Source organism: Anoplophora glabripennis, unplaced genomic scaffold, assembly GCF_000390285.2.
Source record: "Anoplophora glabripennis isolate ALB-LARVAE unplaced genomic scaffold, Agla_2.0 scaffold358, whole genome shotgun sequence".
Lineage (NCBI taxonomy): Eukaryota > Metazoa > Arthropoda > Insecta > Coleoptera > Cerambycidae > Anoplophora > Anoplophora glabripennis.
The window spans coordinates 157161-174983 of record NW_019416493.1 but is presented as its reverse complement, the minus strand read 5'-3'; the positions used below and the strand labels follow the sequence as shown (position 1 = coordinate 174983).

The window sequence follows — 17823 nt, the reverse complement described above, 5'->3', positions numbered from 1 at the left end:
AGAGTTAAAATAACGTTCTTTGTTTACAATGGGATGGAATTATTATAAAACACTAGTATTTTCTTCACGGGAAACATAACACTCGAAAATACCCTTTTCTTCCTTAATATTTTAAAATTAATTCCTTGTAGTTCTATTCAGTCACAACTATTGTTATTACCTTACTATTACAATGCATTGTTTTGAACTTTACATGACTAACTATCGGCGCATTGTCACTAAATATAACAAAATAATATGTAAACACTCAAAGTCAAAGTACATTTGTATATCCTTTTCTAAACAAAGGGCATTGTTTTAACTCTCTTATAAACGGGTTGTTTTATGGTCCTGAGTTTCTCATTTGTTCTTTTGTGTACTTCTTTCGTTTTCGTTTCTACTATTCTAAATGTAAAATATTCTAAATTTAGAATATTACGTGAATCTTTGAAGTATTTACTATAAATTAAAATCGTGAAAAACGGTGATATAATTTACTGAGGTTCGGCCAAAACTTTGGAGGATAGGAAAATAATACCGTAAGATAATTTGTAGTCTGCAAACTTAGATTCTTGTTGGCTACAAATAAATTAGGCACAGAAATTAAGAGATATTTTAAAAAATCCCAAAATTTTGGGTAATATTTTTCTAAGAGTGTAACTCAATTCACAAGGCTAAAATAAATAGATTCTCGAAACGTCAACACAAGTGTACGATGCATAGAGACGTGTATTTTGTATTTGTCTGATTTTTTTTTCAATGTGAAATTATTGGTTAGGAAAAACTAGGTATTTTCATAATTCATTATATATTTTTAATTTTTTCGCAGGTGGCAAAATATCCAATAAATAAATAAAAAAAAATCTCATTCCAAACAATTTGAATACATACTATGATTCCTAAGGCGTAATGCAAACACATTATATCAAGAAAAGTCTGAATGTATTGAATGTTTTGTAAAGCTTATAAAAACGATTACAGACTTGTCGATCCTTTTAATCGTACAATTACAATATACAATTATTACAATATATAATTACAATTATTATTACAAGGGGCTATAATTAGAAGGTAACTTCTAACTATTTACAATTCAGGCAGCCCAGCATAAACTGAAATCAATCGAATACGTTTGTCTTCACGATTCATCTTGAAGAATCCATCTTCTCCCCAGTCAGTGTTAAAGGAATTAGCTCCTAGCCAGTAAGGATTGCCATTTTCTTCACCCCAGCCTATTATTTTGATAGCATGATGTCCTAAAATAATCCCCTCTGTCGGCTGATATACACCTGAAACAAAATAATAATTACAATTATATCACTGTAATTATGGCGTGCTTTGAATTAAAAGTGTCACGAAATAACTTCCTGCAAATAAAATAACCCACGATAAACCTATCTTTTTTGGTGTTATAGAATGATAAAAGCTCATACAACATGTCCAGTATCAGTCAAACATCACCAATAGTCTGTATGATAAAAATCAGGTCGAAATTTGTTTCGCTTTCGAAGCGCAAACCGATGAAATTGAAATAATTAAGACTATTTCAGGAATAAACGAATTCGACACCAATTTACGAAGAGAGAGAAAGCTGTGCAAACTGATACGATTTACCAATACATGAAGGGAAGGTAGCTAAAGTGGTACAAATTATCAGGTTTTCTTCCAGGTTCCCCTGTTTGTTGCAGAAATGGATAAGAATAACATGAACATAGAGGACGACAGGGTATTACTTTCTTCCATCTCCATGATGAAGCTGATGTCCAAATATATTTCACTGATGTGATTCAAGAATACTACGTTATATCCAATGGGGCTAGATAATAAATGTGTCGTCAACATATCTGATTCTGGTTAGAATTGCTGACTCTATGATTTTAGTTTCAAAGGCGTCAGTATAGATAATAATTAATTAAGTTGGAAACAAGCTCTCTATAGCTGCTTGCTAAAGGAGAAAAAAGTCGATCTAGTGCACAGCTTTGCGAAGTCAACTAAATTTTCTGTGATGAAGTTCCTCCAAAACCTTTATAACTGGCACTTTTATTAATCACAAAGCCACGTTAAAGCTCATTAGGATATGGCCAAGAATAAGTTGGTTTCCATTGATCCTGCCAATAAATTCTCCAACGTTTTGACATGATCCATCATTAGTTTGGTGTAACACATACTGGGCGAGTCGGTGAGTGGCTGATCCAGTTATGTTCAGTATTGGTGGCAGTGGTGCGTTTGGCTTGTAGAAGAAAATAAAGTAGAATTGTTCCCGAATCACTCGAATTAAAGTTCCTATTTAGTTCATTTGGAAAGGTGGATGTTCGAATCGCAGAAGCCAACTCCCAACTTTCTTGATTGGATTGTTCTTGACCAGGTACTACACACGTGGGCTACTGTTAAAGCAAGGTAACAAAATCAAAATCGTATATTGTCCTACAATAAATTGTTACATATATGCTTAGGCACCCGCATATACACAAGAATACTTATGAAAGCTTTCGAAAAATGCTATAGACAATAGTCTCCTTCAGTAAACTATCAAATACATAATGACCTAATTTAAGTAAAGGTACTATCCCCTATTATTGGTAACATATGATGTCATAGGTACTCACCACTTTTATAGGCGTAAAAGTCAGCGTACATTGCGATTGAGGTTTCTACCGGCCCATTTGTCATAATTTCTAGTTTGATTTGGGACTCATTAGAAATAATCGTATAAACGCTGTCTTTCTTACCGAAGGTAAGCTCATTTTTGTAACTCAGTGAACTAGAGTCACACTGTTTGACGCAAGCTGGTGTTTCGGTTACCGTTTCACAATCTGGCTTTTCAGAACCTTCGACGTAGTGGTTACAAGGTGCAAAAGAATACGCTCTGCAGCCCTGTAATCAAGTTAAGGCATCTGTTAGATATACAAATAACGATATCACGAAGACAAAGAACAATATCTAAGTTTTATGCAACAATTTGGGTAATGCATTTAAATGATTTTAGACAGTGATACACGTGGAAAAACTTTAATAAACTTAATTGAGAATGCCTTGCCTAACTTACTTCTGTGTCTCCGTATTCTCCACCGCTGACAATGCCATTTTCTACCCAGTAATTCCAAGCAGGTTCCAAGTATCCCCCATCACAGCCGTATCCACAATTTTCACAGCAAGATAATAAGTCCTCTGCTGAAACTTTTACTTTCTTTTCGCTTTTAGAGTGGATACAGATCCTGTCTGACATAGCTGAAACGGCAGCAAACGCCTACAGATAGAACAAGTTAAATCTGATGGATAGTCCATAAGTAATACACTGATCAGTTGATATTTACCCAGCAAGCCCCGCAAGACGCTTGATCCCTGATATCTCTAATAGAAGGACAGTCAGGCCATTGTTCACGGGCATCGAAATACTCTGGGATCGTATCTTCTAGACTCAGGTCATGAATTTTGGTAGGCAGCGTCTGCACTGGTCTTATAAAGGCGCCAGCTAATACTCGGAGTTGGTCTATGGTCGTGTTGGCAGGAAAGTTTCTGCCAGCAGTCCAAGTCGACTGTATGCTGTTGATTCTGTTGATGACCTCATCGGATAGGGGGTAGATATTTGGGCTTGGTAGAGCGTAAGTCGCAACTACAAGAGCTAAGCAGAGAATGATCTTCATGTTGACCTGGAAGGAATGTTGATTTTATTGTACCCACAATGATATATGTATTAGGATAGCAGGTATGCGAAGAAGGTAAGACTGAAAGCTTTAGTTTGCGCAAGTTCACACTTTGAAAATATCACGAAGCGATGCAAGAATCAGTTATCTGGTAAGCAACCGGCACAGCACTTGTCAACAAAAAATAGTACTAGTTCTTGCATTAAAACATTTATATTGTTGTGATGTTATGTTGTTAACAAATAAAAACTTTCAAACAAATAAGTAAACTAAATAATATAGTAATATTGTAGTATCCAATAAAAAATTGTCACAGGAATTGGATGAGACCAAATTTTAAAACTTATCTTACTAAAACATTCTTTTAGCTTAAAAATTTCAAAAATTAAATTAATTCATTGAACGATCCACTAAATTTTAAGAAACTAAATAAAGACTTTAAAAACATGAACGTTGATTTGAATTTCAATAACCTAAATTCTCTTTTAATTCCAACATCTTTACTAATGTTTCCAGTATGCATACTACTTACAATAGATTCAAATTAACTGACAGTGTATCACTGGTTCCACTGGTTTCTTTAAACATACTGATTTTTTTGTGCCTTTATCTATAATGTGATGTCTAGATGTCTGAGTGCCTACGCCTTTGATAAACAAACTGGAAAACATAAAGGTATGTAGGTATGTATGAGTCCACCACAAGCTACTTGAGTGATTAGTAACGTACTACATTTGTTAGGAGATATAATCAATATTGAAACAAATAAAGAATGTACACGATGTTCTAATAATATAGTGTTTTCGTCCTACTGGATAATCTAAATATAGCTTATTAATTTAATTTGTATGCTAAGAAAATGTTTTACATACTTCAGAAGTTTAAAAGGACCATACGTCAGAAGTTTTTAAAAAGACTATCGAGAGTCAATAAGGATTGTAGATCGAGGAAACATCTGAGTAATATTGACCTGATAGAAGACAACTACAGTAGAGGCAAAGAATAGCACATTATATTCTTTAACCATTCGCTATAAATTAAAATCACGGAAAACGGTCATATAATTCTATGAGGTTCTACCAAAATTTTGGGGGAAAGAAAAATGGTACCGTTGAAAGAAATTTACCGGAGGCAATTATTTTGTTGTATGGTGATTTTATGATTTAAAATTACTCCATATACTTATATCCTTATCGGCTACAAGATGAACTAAGTAATAATAAAATAAACGTCATATGATAACTGTAACTACGAAAACAGAAATAAAATGTCAAAAATAATTTAAAAGCGTAAAATCGTTGTCAATTCGCAAGAGGAAAACAAATAAATTTGCAAAAGTCAACAACTTTTTAAAGTGCGCTATACACAGAGCTATGTATTTTGCCTCTCTGCCTTTTCGGTGTGAGGCAAAAATATTTTCATAAAAATAATTATCAACTATATGAAATATATTATTTTGGTATTTGCTTTAATTCCTTTAAATTTAAAGCTCCGCTGTCGGAAACACTCTGTACCTATAGCTCTCATGTTCCAATTTTCAGACAAATTAAAGATTCTTGAGGTAAAATGCAAACATGTGTCTGATTTTAATTTTGTTGAATGTTTGTAAAAGGTTAGAAAAACGATTAGACTTGTTCATACTTTTAATTTTAGGCACTGTAATCAGAAGCTTCTAATTATTTACAATTCGGGCAATCCGGCGTAAACTTCAAACAATCGAGTACGTTTGTCTTCACGATTAATCTTGAAAAATCCATCTTCGCCCCACTCAGTGCTAAAGGAGTTAGCTCCTAGCCAGTAAGGAGTGCCATTCTCCTCTCCCCAGCCTATCAGTTTGACAGCATGAAATCCTGTAATAAATCCATCTATCGGCTGATACACACCTGAAACAAAATAATAATTAATAAATGTCAGCGTAATTATGGTACGCTTTGAATTAAAAGTTAGTGAAATGTTACGAAACACCTACATTAAAATAACCTGTGACAAACCTATTCTTTTTAATATAAATTCTATAATAGCTTGTTTTGAAATGGTGTTATAGAATGATAAAAGCTCGTTATACAGCATATTCAGTATCGGTTAAACGTCACCAATAGTCTCCACGAAAAGTATTAGGGAGGTAGTGGTCGAAATATGTTTCGCTTTCGAGACCCAACTGATAAAATTGAAAATTTAATATTATTTTGAGGAATCAACGAATTCGACACCAATTTTTGGAGAAAGGGAAAGCTGTGCAAACAAGTGTCTCTAAAATGATAATCACTAGTGATAAATCTGGCAAGTTTGATCTGTACAAATAAACTGATACAATTTATCCTTATATGAAGGGAATGTAGCTAATGTGGTACCAATTTTCAAGTTCTCTGACGGGTTTTCTCTATTTGTTCCAAAAATGGATAAGAATGTCTAAGATATATTCATGTTTCTATACCTCTCCTTGAACAGTTTACCGACTGGTTACCATGTTGCTGTCGTTTGTTTAGATTTTTTGACGTTTCGATAGATACATCGTTCCCTTCTTCAGAAGAAACTTTGAGATTGGAGATTATGTCCTCTGGTTGTCATTTAATTTTATATCGTACATGGTTTGTACGTAGATATAGGCCCATGTCGTTCTGGTCACTGATTTTGAGGATTAGTTGTAGGAGCCCTAACTGCTCGTCACATTGAAATTATCTCTTTTATTCTAGATTTTTCGCCAAGATCTTCTCTGTCTCAACAAAATTCGGATATTAGTCATGTCTATCGCGTGTTCTACTTGTGTCTTGTGATTCGCAACTGCTGATTTTACTTACGTTGTTATTCTTCAGATGACGTTTGTCAATTGTGCACATTTCTGCAGCTAAATAGGATACTATAATATAGACAGGGACTTTGAAGTAGATTGTTATTATAGCTCGTATTGGAAAGGGTTGTCCCTATCTTCCTTGAGGTGCTATAGACTGTATTAATATTGGGTATCCTTAAGATGTCGCCTATGTTGTCAGTGCATCCTTGTGTATTGGACAAATAGGTCGATGTCAGATATTTTTCTTTTATTTGGGCGTTCTTTTGATGCCACACTCTGCATGCTCTAATTGTTCTAGTCTACAGTTGGCAGATGAGGGACTTACTAATGTACAATACCTTGTTTCTGGGCGGTGACAAAACTCTTATTAATAACAACGTCGTTAAGATATCAAGTTGGTTTCCCTTGATCTTGGTAATAAATTCTCCAACGAGTGGCTCACTATTGCTGGCAATGGTGCGTTTGATTTATGAAGGTAATAAAGCTGAACTGTTTCTCAATCACTCAAATGAAGGTCCTTAAGTAGTTCCTTTGGATGTTCGATTCGCAAATGCTACTTCTGTCCCAACATTCTTGATCTTGTTCTTCCTATATCTCTATTTGAGATTGAGAAATACTATTACTTGGTTTCCCTTTACGAGACATTAACCAAGTAACAGTTTCGTTTTTTTAGTTAGATTTTTTACTTTACGGAGAATGTTAAACAATGGACTTGTTGCTGGTAGAATCTACATTGTATTTCAATATAGGCAATTGATCGTATTCTTTAACAGTAAATAAATTATACCTACTTACACAGGTGCGACATGGGTTAAAGCAAGGTAACAAAAGCAAAACCATGTGTTAGGCCACAATAAAATATTATATGCTTAGGCGCGTAGGAATACTTATGACAGCTTTCGAAAAATTACATAGGCAATCGTCTCTTTCAGTTAATTATCAAATATACAATGGCGACGGTACGATTTACCGAGTAACCTTCCACTATTGCCAACATAAGATGTCACTCACCACTTTTGTAGGTGTAAAAGTCAGAGTACATTGTGATTGCGGCTTCTACCGGCCCATTTGTCATGATTTCCAGTTTGAGTTGAGCCTCATCAGAAGAAATCAGGTAAATGCTGCCTTTCTTACCGAAGGTAAGCTCGTCTTTGTAAGTAAGTTTACTAGAGTCGCACTGTTTGACGCAAGCTGGTGCTTCGAATGGTATTTCGCAATCTGGTTTTTCAGAACCTTCGATGTGGTGGTTACAAGGTGCAAAAGAATAGGCTCTGCAGCCCTGTAATCAGATTAAGGCATTATGTACCAAAAATAAAAAATATCTAAGTTTCGTACAAGTATTTTGTGTAGTGCATATAAATGACTACAATTATTCTATGTAGCAAATGTCATAACGCTATTTATGGCGCAAAATTGTAAAAAATATTTTTTTAAAGGGCGATATTTATTACAACAGGTATAATTCTATGCTAGTTTCCCGCAATATCAATCGTTAGGAATCTTGAACATTGACGTAACTATTTAGACAAAATTAAATAGCGAAAATCATTTAATCACAGTAAACTTTATCCATTTCGGTAAACGCATATACAGCGTGTCTCACTAGTGCGGGAAAGTCCAATATCTATCTTAAAATGAGGAATATATGAATTTTTCTTTTTACTGTGTTGCCACATTTCTCGGAATGTACAAATTAAAAATATATTCAACTATACAGGGTGTTCCACTTCTCCTGGACAGACACCAACTTTGGTTTTTTAAATGGAAACACATTTTTTATATGTTTTTCAGGTTCTACATAAAAAATAAAGGGTACTTTGTGTGGAATAGTTCTATTCAAATATTCACAGTTTTTGAGATATCTCGCTTGAAAGGTTTTTCTAGTCGATATTGGTTGCTTACATTTTCTGATACTGACAGGTTATACTAATAGCTACTAAGCCCATTTTTTTATCAGATGTTTAGTAAAGATGACTCTTCCGAATCATGCTCCATTAACTGGCCTGCGTTATACAGGGTGACCAAAATATCATGTCAAAATTGCCAATTGAAAAATTGAAAAATTTCGATTTTTTAAAATGTAACGCCCTGTATATTTTCATACCATGAGATGCAGAATTAAATTCTCTACAACTTTGCTATACCTGCTCCTATAGCAAAATTCATTAGTTTTTCATGAAATCTCATTTCTATGAAAAAATGCGAAGTTTACAAATAGCTTATATGTAAAATAACGTAGTAGGCTCCTGTCAAATGATAATCTGGATAATTTTCGATTCACATAAGATTTAATAGAAAGAAAGGTTTAATAGAAGAAGAAAAGCCCATGGTAACTGTTTATTGGCAAGTCGTATTTACCAAGCTAATAAGCCAGATTTACAAAGATATCCTAGTACAAAGTGTTTTGTAAAACTAAAGGAGAGGTTTGAAAGAACGGCAAATGCAAATTATGAGAAGACAACAAGAACACACGCATGTGGTAATCAGGATAGTCAAATTGACATTTTGGAATGTGCAGTCCAAAATCCATCTACAAGTGTCAGAGAAATTAGTGATGAAATTAGTATTTCCAAAACTGTGGTTAATAGAACGTTAAAGAAAAACAACTTCCACCCCATCATTCTGAGCATCACCAATTCTTAACACAGCAAGATTTTCAGAAGCGAGTACAGTTTTGTGCGTGGGCAACTATAAAGCTACAACAAGATGAATTTTTTTTTCAAAGGTGTTATTTACTGACGAGTCATCCTTTGCCAATACTGGTCGAGAGAGTCGACATAATTATCACCATTACGCCGATCATAGTTCCAGTTTAATAAGACAAGACGATTATCAACACCACTTTAAAGTCAACGTTTGGGCGGGAATATGCAGAGAATATGTCATTGGACCACATTTTCTTGAAGGAAACTTAACTGGTAATGGGTATTTGAAATTTTTACAAAACGACTTGCTCCAATTGCAGGGACATATTCCTCCGGGTGACTTAAACAGTAGTGATTCCAACATGATGGTGCCCCTGCACATTCCACACTGGCGGTAAATTTTTCTCATTATGTAAGTTATGTAAATTCATAGAAAAACTGTTTCAGGTTAGAGAATACTTAAATGGTTTGTATCCAGATAAGAGGATAGGTAGCCAATTTCATGGCCTCCCCGATCCCCAGATCTGTCTTGTCTTGATTTTTTTTAATGGGGCTATATAAAAGACAGGGTGTATGAAACTCCTCCGACAGATGTAGAAGATTTACAGGCAAAGATAAGAAATGCTTTTTTTGACCCTAACTCTGGAAATGCTGCGAAATGAGTCAAGCAATTTTCGTCGTAGAATTGCTCAATGTCTATAGAAAAATGGCAGACATTTTGAGCGGTTACCTGTTAATTACTAATTCAACTAGGTCTTTATTACTTTTGTTAGAAATGCACGATGTTAATTTACTGTTTTGGAGACTGCATGCGTGTGTTCTTGTTGTCTTCTCTTAATTTGTATTTGTTGTTCTTTCAAACCTCTCCTTCAGTTTTACAAAACACTTTGTACGAGGATATCTTTGTAAATCTGGATTATCAGTTTGGTAAATACGACTTGCCAATAAACAGTTACCATGAGTTTTACTAATTATTCTGTTATTTACTAACTCTTTTTTAGAGTAATTCATTTCACAATTATTACTGTCGCTTTTCTATTAAACCTTATGTGAATCGAAAATTTTCCAGATTATCCTTTGACAGGAGCCTACTACGTTATTTTACATATAAGCTATTTGTAAACTTCGCATTTTTTTCATAGAAATGAGATTTCATGAAAAACTAATGAATTTTGGTATAGAAGCAGGTATAGCAAAGTTGTAGAGAATTTAAATCTGCATCTCATGGTATGAAAATATACAGGACGTTACATTTAAAAAATTCGAGATTTTTCAATTTTTCAATTGGCAATTTTGACATGATATTTTGGTCACCCTGTATAACGCAGGCCAGTTTTTGGAGCATAATCGAGAAGAGTCATCCTTACTAAACATCTGATAATAAAATGGGCTTAGTAGCTATTAGTATAACCTGTCAGTATCAGAAAATGTAAGCAACCAATATGGACTAGACAAATCTTTCGTGCGAGATATCTCAAAAACTGTGAATATTTGAATAGAACTATTCTACACAAAGTACCCTTTATTTTTTATGTAGAATATATAATAATATATAGAAGATAGAAAAATGTGTGTTTCCATTTAAAAAGCCAAAGTTGGTGTCTGTCCAGGAAAAGTGGAACACCCTGTTTAGTTGAATATATTTTTATTCTACATTCTCAGAAATGTGACAACCCAGTAAAAAGAAAAATCCCTATATTCCTCATTTTAACATAGATATTGGACTTTTCCGCACTAGTGGGACACGCTGTATACAGGGTGTTTTCACTTTAAATTTGGAAAACGCAGGAATATATTCCCTATCAAAAATTAAGTGTAGTTTGCTCTATAAATTTTTTGTATGAAAGCCTTTGTTTTGGAGATACAGGGCGTTGAAGTTAAAAAAAAATAAATACTTTTTGACATATCTCGGCTATCCACGTGTAGATTTGATTTAAACTTGGTGCACATTATGCGTATTGGGGGTTCTCATAATTGGCAGAATATTTGTCTTATCCCATTAGCCAGTGGCGTGCAAAGGGGGATGCGTGGCCCCTTTTTTTTAAAAAAAAGTACGCCATTGAGTTTTTCGAAGAATGTAAAGTAAATTTAAATACTACCATACAAAAGCAATCTAAAAGGCCTCTTGGTATTTTTCGATAATACGCAGCGTTCATGAGACTCTCGGACTATTAAGATTTCAATGCATGAAAAAAAAATAATTACGACATTGAGTAGAGGAAAGTAATGAAAATATTTACAGGTTCTTGACTTGCTGCGAAACAAAAAAGTTGCTATAAATTTTAATGCAGCATTTGAATTCAAAGAAAAATATCTCTTTTTCTCATTCAGCACTACCGTGCCATGTTATCATGCATTGGAATCTTGATAGTCCAAGAATCTCATGAACGCTGCGTATTATCGAAAAATACCAAGAGACCTTTTAGATTGCTTTTGTATGGTAGTATTTAAATTTAGTTTACATTCTTCGAAAAACTAAATGTCGAAATTTTTTTTTATGCACTGAATTCTTAATAGTCCAAGAATCTCATGAACGCTGCGTATTATCGAAAAATACCAAGAGACCTTTTAGAGTACTTTTGTATGGTAGTATTTAAATTTACTTTACATTCTTCGAAAAACTCAATGGCGTACTTTTTTTTGAAAAAGGTGCCACGCATCCCTACCTTTGCACGCCACTGGCTAATCCGATAGGACTAATATTCTGTTAATTATGAGAACCCCCAATACGCAAAATGTGTACCAAGTTTGAATCAAATCTACTCGTGGATAGCCGAGATATGTCAAAAAGTGTTTATTTTTTTTTAACTTCAACGCCCTGTATCTCCAAAACAAAGGCATTCATAAAAAAAATTTATAGAGCAAACTACACTTAATTTTGGATAGGGAATACATTCCTGCATTTTCCAAATTTAAAGTGAAAACACCCTGTATAGCTCAGTTCTTATTTTTTCTAAAATATGTCTTAGAACTGATACACAATTTATCATAATACTTTGAAACCAAATCATCCAAACCAATATTTATAAACTGAATTTTATAGGTAACCCCACAAAGAGCAAGTCTTTAGTGGGAGTCCAAGTAATACAGAGAGTGACAAATATTAATATCAAAGTAACTGCATTCTGTAGTTAGAATTCATATCAAAAACTGAGATCAAAAATGCTCAACTGACCTTAAAAATTCTTTATCAGTTTTGAATTGTAATTACCAAAACGTAAAATTTGAAATTTGGTATAAAGTAAAAATAATAATAGACCCAATACAAACCACTTCCTAATTTATATTTAAAGATATTCGAATGTCGCTTTTAAGTTGTAACAAAAGTAACATTAATTGTTACTTAATTGGGTGATTGAAGTATGACTCTGAAATTAGTATTACATCGGAAACTTAGTTGATAATAACTTACTTCTGTGCCTCCGTAATCCCCACCGCTGACGATGCCATTTTCTACCCAGTAATTCCAAGCAGCGTCTAATAATCCCCCAAAACAGCCATCTCTACCATCCTCACAGCAAGATAATAAGTCCTCTGCTGAGACTTTCACCTTCTTTTCACCTTTGGAGTGGATACATATTCTGTCTGACATAGCTGAAACGGCTGCAAAGGCCTACAGACAGAACAAATTATTAATTTTAGACCTGATAGACTCATGGAATTATTAACAAATCCCCAAGTAATACACTGATTAGTCGATATTTACCCAGCAAGATCCGCAAGACGCTTGATCCCTGATATCTCTAATAGAAGGACAGTCAAGCCATTGCTCACGAGCATCGAAAGACTCTGGAATGGTGTCTTCTAGACTCACATCGTGCATTTTGGTAGGCAGCGTCTGCACTGGTTTTAAAAAGGCACCAGCTAATGCTCGGAGTTGGTCCACGGTCGTGTTCACAGGAAAGTTCCTGCCAGCAGTCCAAGTGGACTGCATACTGTTGATCTTGTTGATGACCTCATCGGATAGAGGGTAGACTTCTGCGCTGGGTAGAGCCTGAGACACAACTACTAGAGCTAAGCAGAGAATGATCTTCATGTTGACCTGGAAGGAATGTTGATTAGGTTGTACTCATAATGATAGGTTAGGATGGCATAAAGGTTTGAAAAAAATATAAAACTGTAAAGATTGGTTCGCGCAAGTGCTCTTGAAATTGACTTGAATATCCGATACAGCACTCGACAACAGAAATAGAATTAGTTATTGCACCAGTATATTTATTTTTAATTGTTATTGAGTGTATATCGTGCTACCTATACAGGGTGTTTCTGAAATAAGTGCGTTCTTTGAAAAGGGCGGTAGAGGGCACGAGAACGAGTAACTTTTATTAAGCAGCTGATGATTACATTACGTTTTAATTTGAAAAAAAAATCACATGAAGGTTTAAACAAATTTAAAGCCGCTCCTGGTATGGCAGCCACATGTACCTTTGATATCGAAGGTGCCGCGCGCCGCAGTGCGAAAGTGCTGATGGCAGTTTTGACAGTTTAAATTTTGTGTTCTAAAATGCTGAAAATTCAAATCTCGTTTAAAAGTAACACACAAATTAAACGAATTACCTGCGAAGAAACGCACTTATTTCAGAAACGTCCTCTATAAGTATAAAAAGGAAGGTACGTTTAACTACATAATTTTACTTTTTTTTATTTTACATTGTTGTTAGTGAGCGTTTACTGTGTTTCGTACAAAGAATTTGTTTGTATAATATTTTTTGAATGGTCTACACGATCGCCGGATTTGTATCCTTTGGGCTTTTTCTTCTAGGGTCGCTTAAAGTCGAAAATGTATTTTACTCCACCTACTTCCCTTCAAGATCTAACCCAACGCATTGTCAGCGAATGCAACCAAGTTACTCCAGAATCGTTACAAAATATGCGTGAACGTTTTTAAAAAACTTATATTACTGTATGGAGGCTGGAGGTCATCAATTTGAACATGACATGTAGTAAATTGCAAGTAAATTTGTAAAAAGCAGGTATTTTTCATTAACAATCTGTATCTCCGAAACTAATTGATTAAGTAAAAATAAAACACGGTTATGTAGAGAATTAGAATGTCTTCCAAACGATGTCACTTAATTCTCCTTCCCTTTTAAGATTTTTGGATGTCCCCCTTCGGTCAAAAATCGACCTGTCGCGGCGGAAAAAAGTTGTAAGCGAGAAACGTGAATTTACGTAAAAATTATACAATTAACCAGCCTGTAAACAATCTTCCCCCCATTTTTATGACTGTGGAAACTAATATGTTATTATACAAAATATTTAGCATCTATAGTGATAAATTCAGCTTGCCGAAACAAAAAGTCGCGTCCAACTTTATATTTCCTGGCCTATTTACGAGTATGTTACGTACCGACTGTGATTCGCCTTTGGTACGCGGACAATTGTGCCAGCTCTGGTAATTAAAAAACTATGAGGCATATTATGTTTCTATAGAAGACATTATTTAATTATAAAAACATTATCCGTATTGTCATACTTATACACTATTAATAAATAATCTTGAAATAATTTTCAGTGAGATGAAAAAATATGTCTAGTTACAACATAGATAGCCACTGTACTGATCACGAAGCAATTTTTAGAAGTAACTACATATGTTAGTAAGCAATGTTGTAATGTATGTACGAATAGTAGATTAAAGAAGACAATTTTAACGAATTGGAGTTTATATCAGTTCTGTCATTTATGTTTCTTCTTTTTATTTTTCAAATAAATTAGTAAACTAAATAATATAATCATATTGTTATATACAGATAAACATTGTCATGGGAATTGGAGGAGATCAATCATACCAAAATTTTCTTTTAAGAACGGAAATTGAAGTCCCGTTTCATCTAACAAAGTACTAAATATTCATATAGATGTCGCTACAGGAAATACGTTTATAGTAAAAATAGTACGATTATTTCATTCATTCAAATTCAAGCAAAACCCACCTAAAAAAAACGAGAAAATGCCAGATGCACGCACACGTGCACGATAATGAGTTGTCCGGCCTATACGTCCATCCCACTCTCTTACTATCTCATAATTGCATATGAAAAGAGAAGGGTAAAATAATAAAAACTCCTATTTGCGGCCGCCGGTTTTTTGTTCTGAAAATATTTCTATTTTCTATCTTCTACATATTATTATGTACATATTTACAAAAAAGGAGGATGGCAAGTGGTTGTACAAATTTATAATATTTGCAGCCAACAAAAAGTTTTATTTCATATTATTTTCTACATTTTATTACTTATATGGATTCGGACCAGAGTAGGTGCGAATGTAATTATTTCTTGTATGGATCTTTGAGCTGTTATCTTTTATTGTTGCGTTGTGGCTGCGAAATATTTTATTTGTGGAGTTTACTATTTTTTATATGAAGGAAAAAACATTAACAGAGTAAGTATTACAATTTGCTAGGCATAGTTGTACTTAGTACTAAATTCAAGTAAATAATAGATATTAAAATAAATATGTAGGTATTGTATTTGATTATTTGAAAATAAAAATTACATATGCGACAATGGACTTTCCGTTTACTTAGCCGTAACATAAATATGGCATATTGTCGTTGCAATGCACATACAGGCTGTTCCAATAATGTGACAAAGTTTATAATTATTTTCAGTTATAGTTGTATAGGACAAAATCTTCAGGCCAAAAAGAAGATTTTCTGAACGTTTAATTCGGTCTGAAAATAATGAATAATGGAAATAATAATAAAATGTGAATCCGAGCAAGTATAACTTTTTTCGTATCACTACTACAGGCAGTTATACTAAACTTTATCGCACTATTGTGGCACCCTATATATGACTAGGTATATCATTATGGTAAATCAAAAGCATAATAGGTAAACATGTATAATTATCTATGTTTATAACAAATCTGGTAAAATTCTTTTCTTACTTTCAGATACAGAGACAGTTAAATATAACCGGAAGAAGTCTATATATATGTTATTTCGTAATATACCTATAGGGGTGAAAACAACCCGCTCTATGTAGAACAAATTAAGAAAGATGAAGAATTATGGAAAAAATCAATGGCAACAAATTTGGAACAATTTTATAAAAATTGTATACTACCAGATATATTATAGAAGCTCAAATTAATAAAAAGAAATAATTTTATTTTATGATTTTTTAAATTTTTTCCTATTCTACTGTACCTATTCTATTTATTTCTTTATTACTTTCATTTATCTACATATTTATTAAACTACACTGTTTTACAGAATTTCTCTTTATATTGGAGGTATTAAAGTACCTACAACTATTTTTTCAAATGAAGTGAACTGAATACCTATTTCTCATAAAAAAATGTAGTCTCAAATCGTCCTTTTGTACATAATTCATTACACATTTTTTGGACAAAATAAGTATATCGTACATATTTTTTATATTTTCTCATTATTATGTATATCGTACATATTTTTTATATTTTCTCATTATTATGTATATTCACAATTAAAATTCTATTTATATTAATATGCGAATTTTTTTTATCAAGAATTACTTAATATTAATTATTAAAAATATAATATTTTCCATTTCTGTTTATACCAAAGTAAGCCGCTTTATTCACAAATCGTAATTATAACATAACTTTCCGTTATGAACAACTTTTCTTATTAACATTTTTTTATATTATCAAAAACAAAAGCAGTTTATTCTTCAACGTTATTAATTTTGTTAAATTTCTGATCACCCTGTATATATATAAAAATTACAGTTTTTCATGACAAACATATTCAATTAAAAAGCAAAATATTTTTTGTCACGAATTACTTTTTCTAGTAGAATAGAAAATAAAAATGTTTTCCGTCTTATCCACTAAACGTAGATACTAATATAGGTATATTAATTATAAATTATGGTTTTAAATAAACTAAAAATTGTTTATATTTCATATTTTCTAAAATTATATAATAGTATGGACTTGCACTGTTACTTATATACTTTTATACAAAAATATATCTAAAATGATCATGACATTCTTTAAATATTTACGTATCAATTAACAGAAACCACGACTACCAATTCAGAATCAGGTTATACCAAATTAACCACATACAACAGCTGTTCGTTAAAAATAACCCGAGTCCATTCATAAATAAATTTTTACTAGCGCGACATCTATTACAAATCAAGCGAATTAAAAGTCGGAGATAATGCTATTAATGAATGAATATTTTTTAATAATTTTATTCCAATATAACTTTTTAAATACCAAAGTGATGAACAAACTATGAAATAAAGTCTAATCAGTTTATTTATTTAAAGACAACTATATAAAAAATTGCATAATAATTCTATAATACTATGAAGAAATAATCGTTTCTTTGTAAAAGTCCAAAAAACCTTCATATTTAGAAATTAATTTCTCACGAATTATTTACCTATCCCAATTAATTTTTGCTTTACTGTCTTCATTTATACTTTGCCAAATGTGATATGAAATTTTACTACTTTCTTCCATTGCTTTAAATTGATATATTGGAATAAAAAAGGGCTGTTTTCTACCATTTTTCGGTATAATTTAAGCAACCAGAAATGCATCAGTTTCCATCCTTAACTTAATTTTTCAGAACTAAATAAAGATTTAAAAAACGTGAAAAGTCTGTTCGAATTTCAATAAACTAGAAGTTTTTTTTTTATTTCCAACATATCTTCCAATATTTTCTGTATGCATTTGTTACTGATTTGTATTACTTACAATAAATGGGTACAAATTAATTGTGTATCACTGGTTCTACTGGTTTCTCGAAACTTAC

At 32.8% G+C, this 17823-nt stretch overlaps 1 protein-coding gene across 1 annotated transcript; it reads right to left on the bottom strand.

Moving 5' to 3' along the window:
- Nucleotides 1–959: 959 nt before the first annotated feature.
- Nucleotides 960–17823, bottom strand: LOC108907038. The gene is made up of 10 exons (XM_018710548.1): nt 17766–17823; nt 12766–13101; nt 12472–12672; nt 7426–7693; nt 5308–5506; nt 4214–4283; nt 3294–3629; nt 3026–3226; nt 2586–2853; nt 960–1268 (listed from the first exon to the last, which is right to left on the bottom strand). The coding sequence occupies exons 2-10, from the start codon at nt 13093–13095 to the stop codon at nt 1066–1068; spliced, it is 2076 nt and encodes a 691-aa protein (XP_018566064.1). The 5' UTR covers nt 13096–13101; nt 17766–17823; the 3' UTR covers nt 960–1065.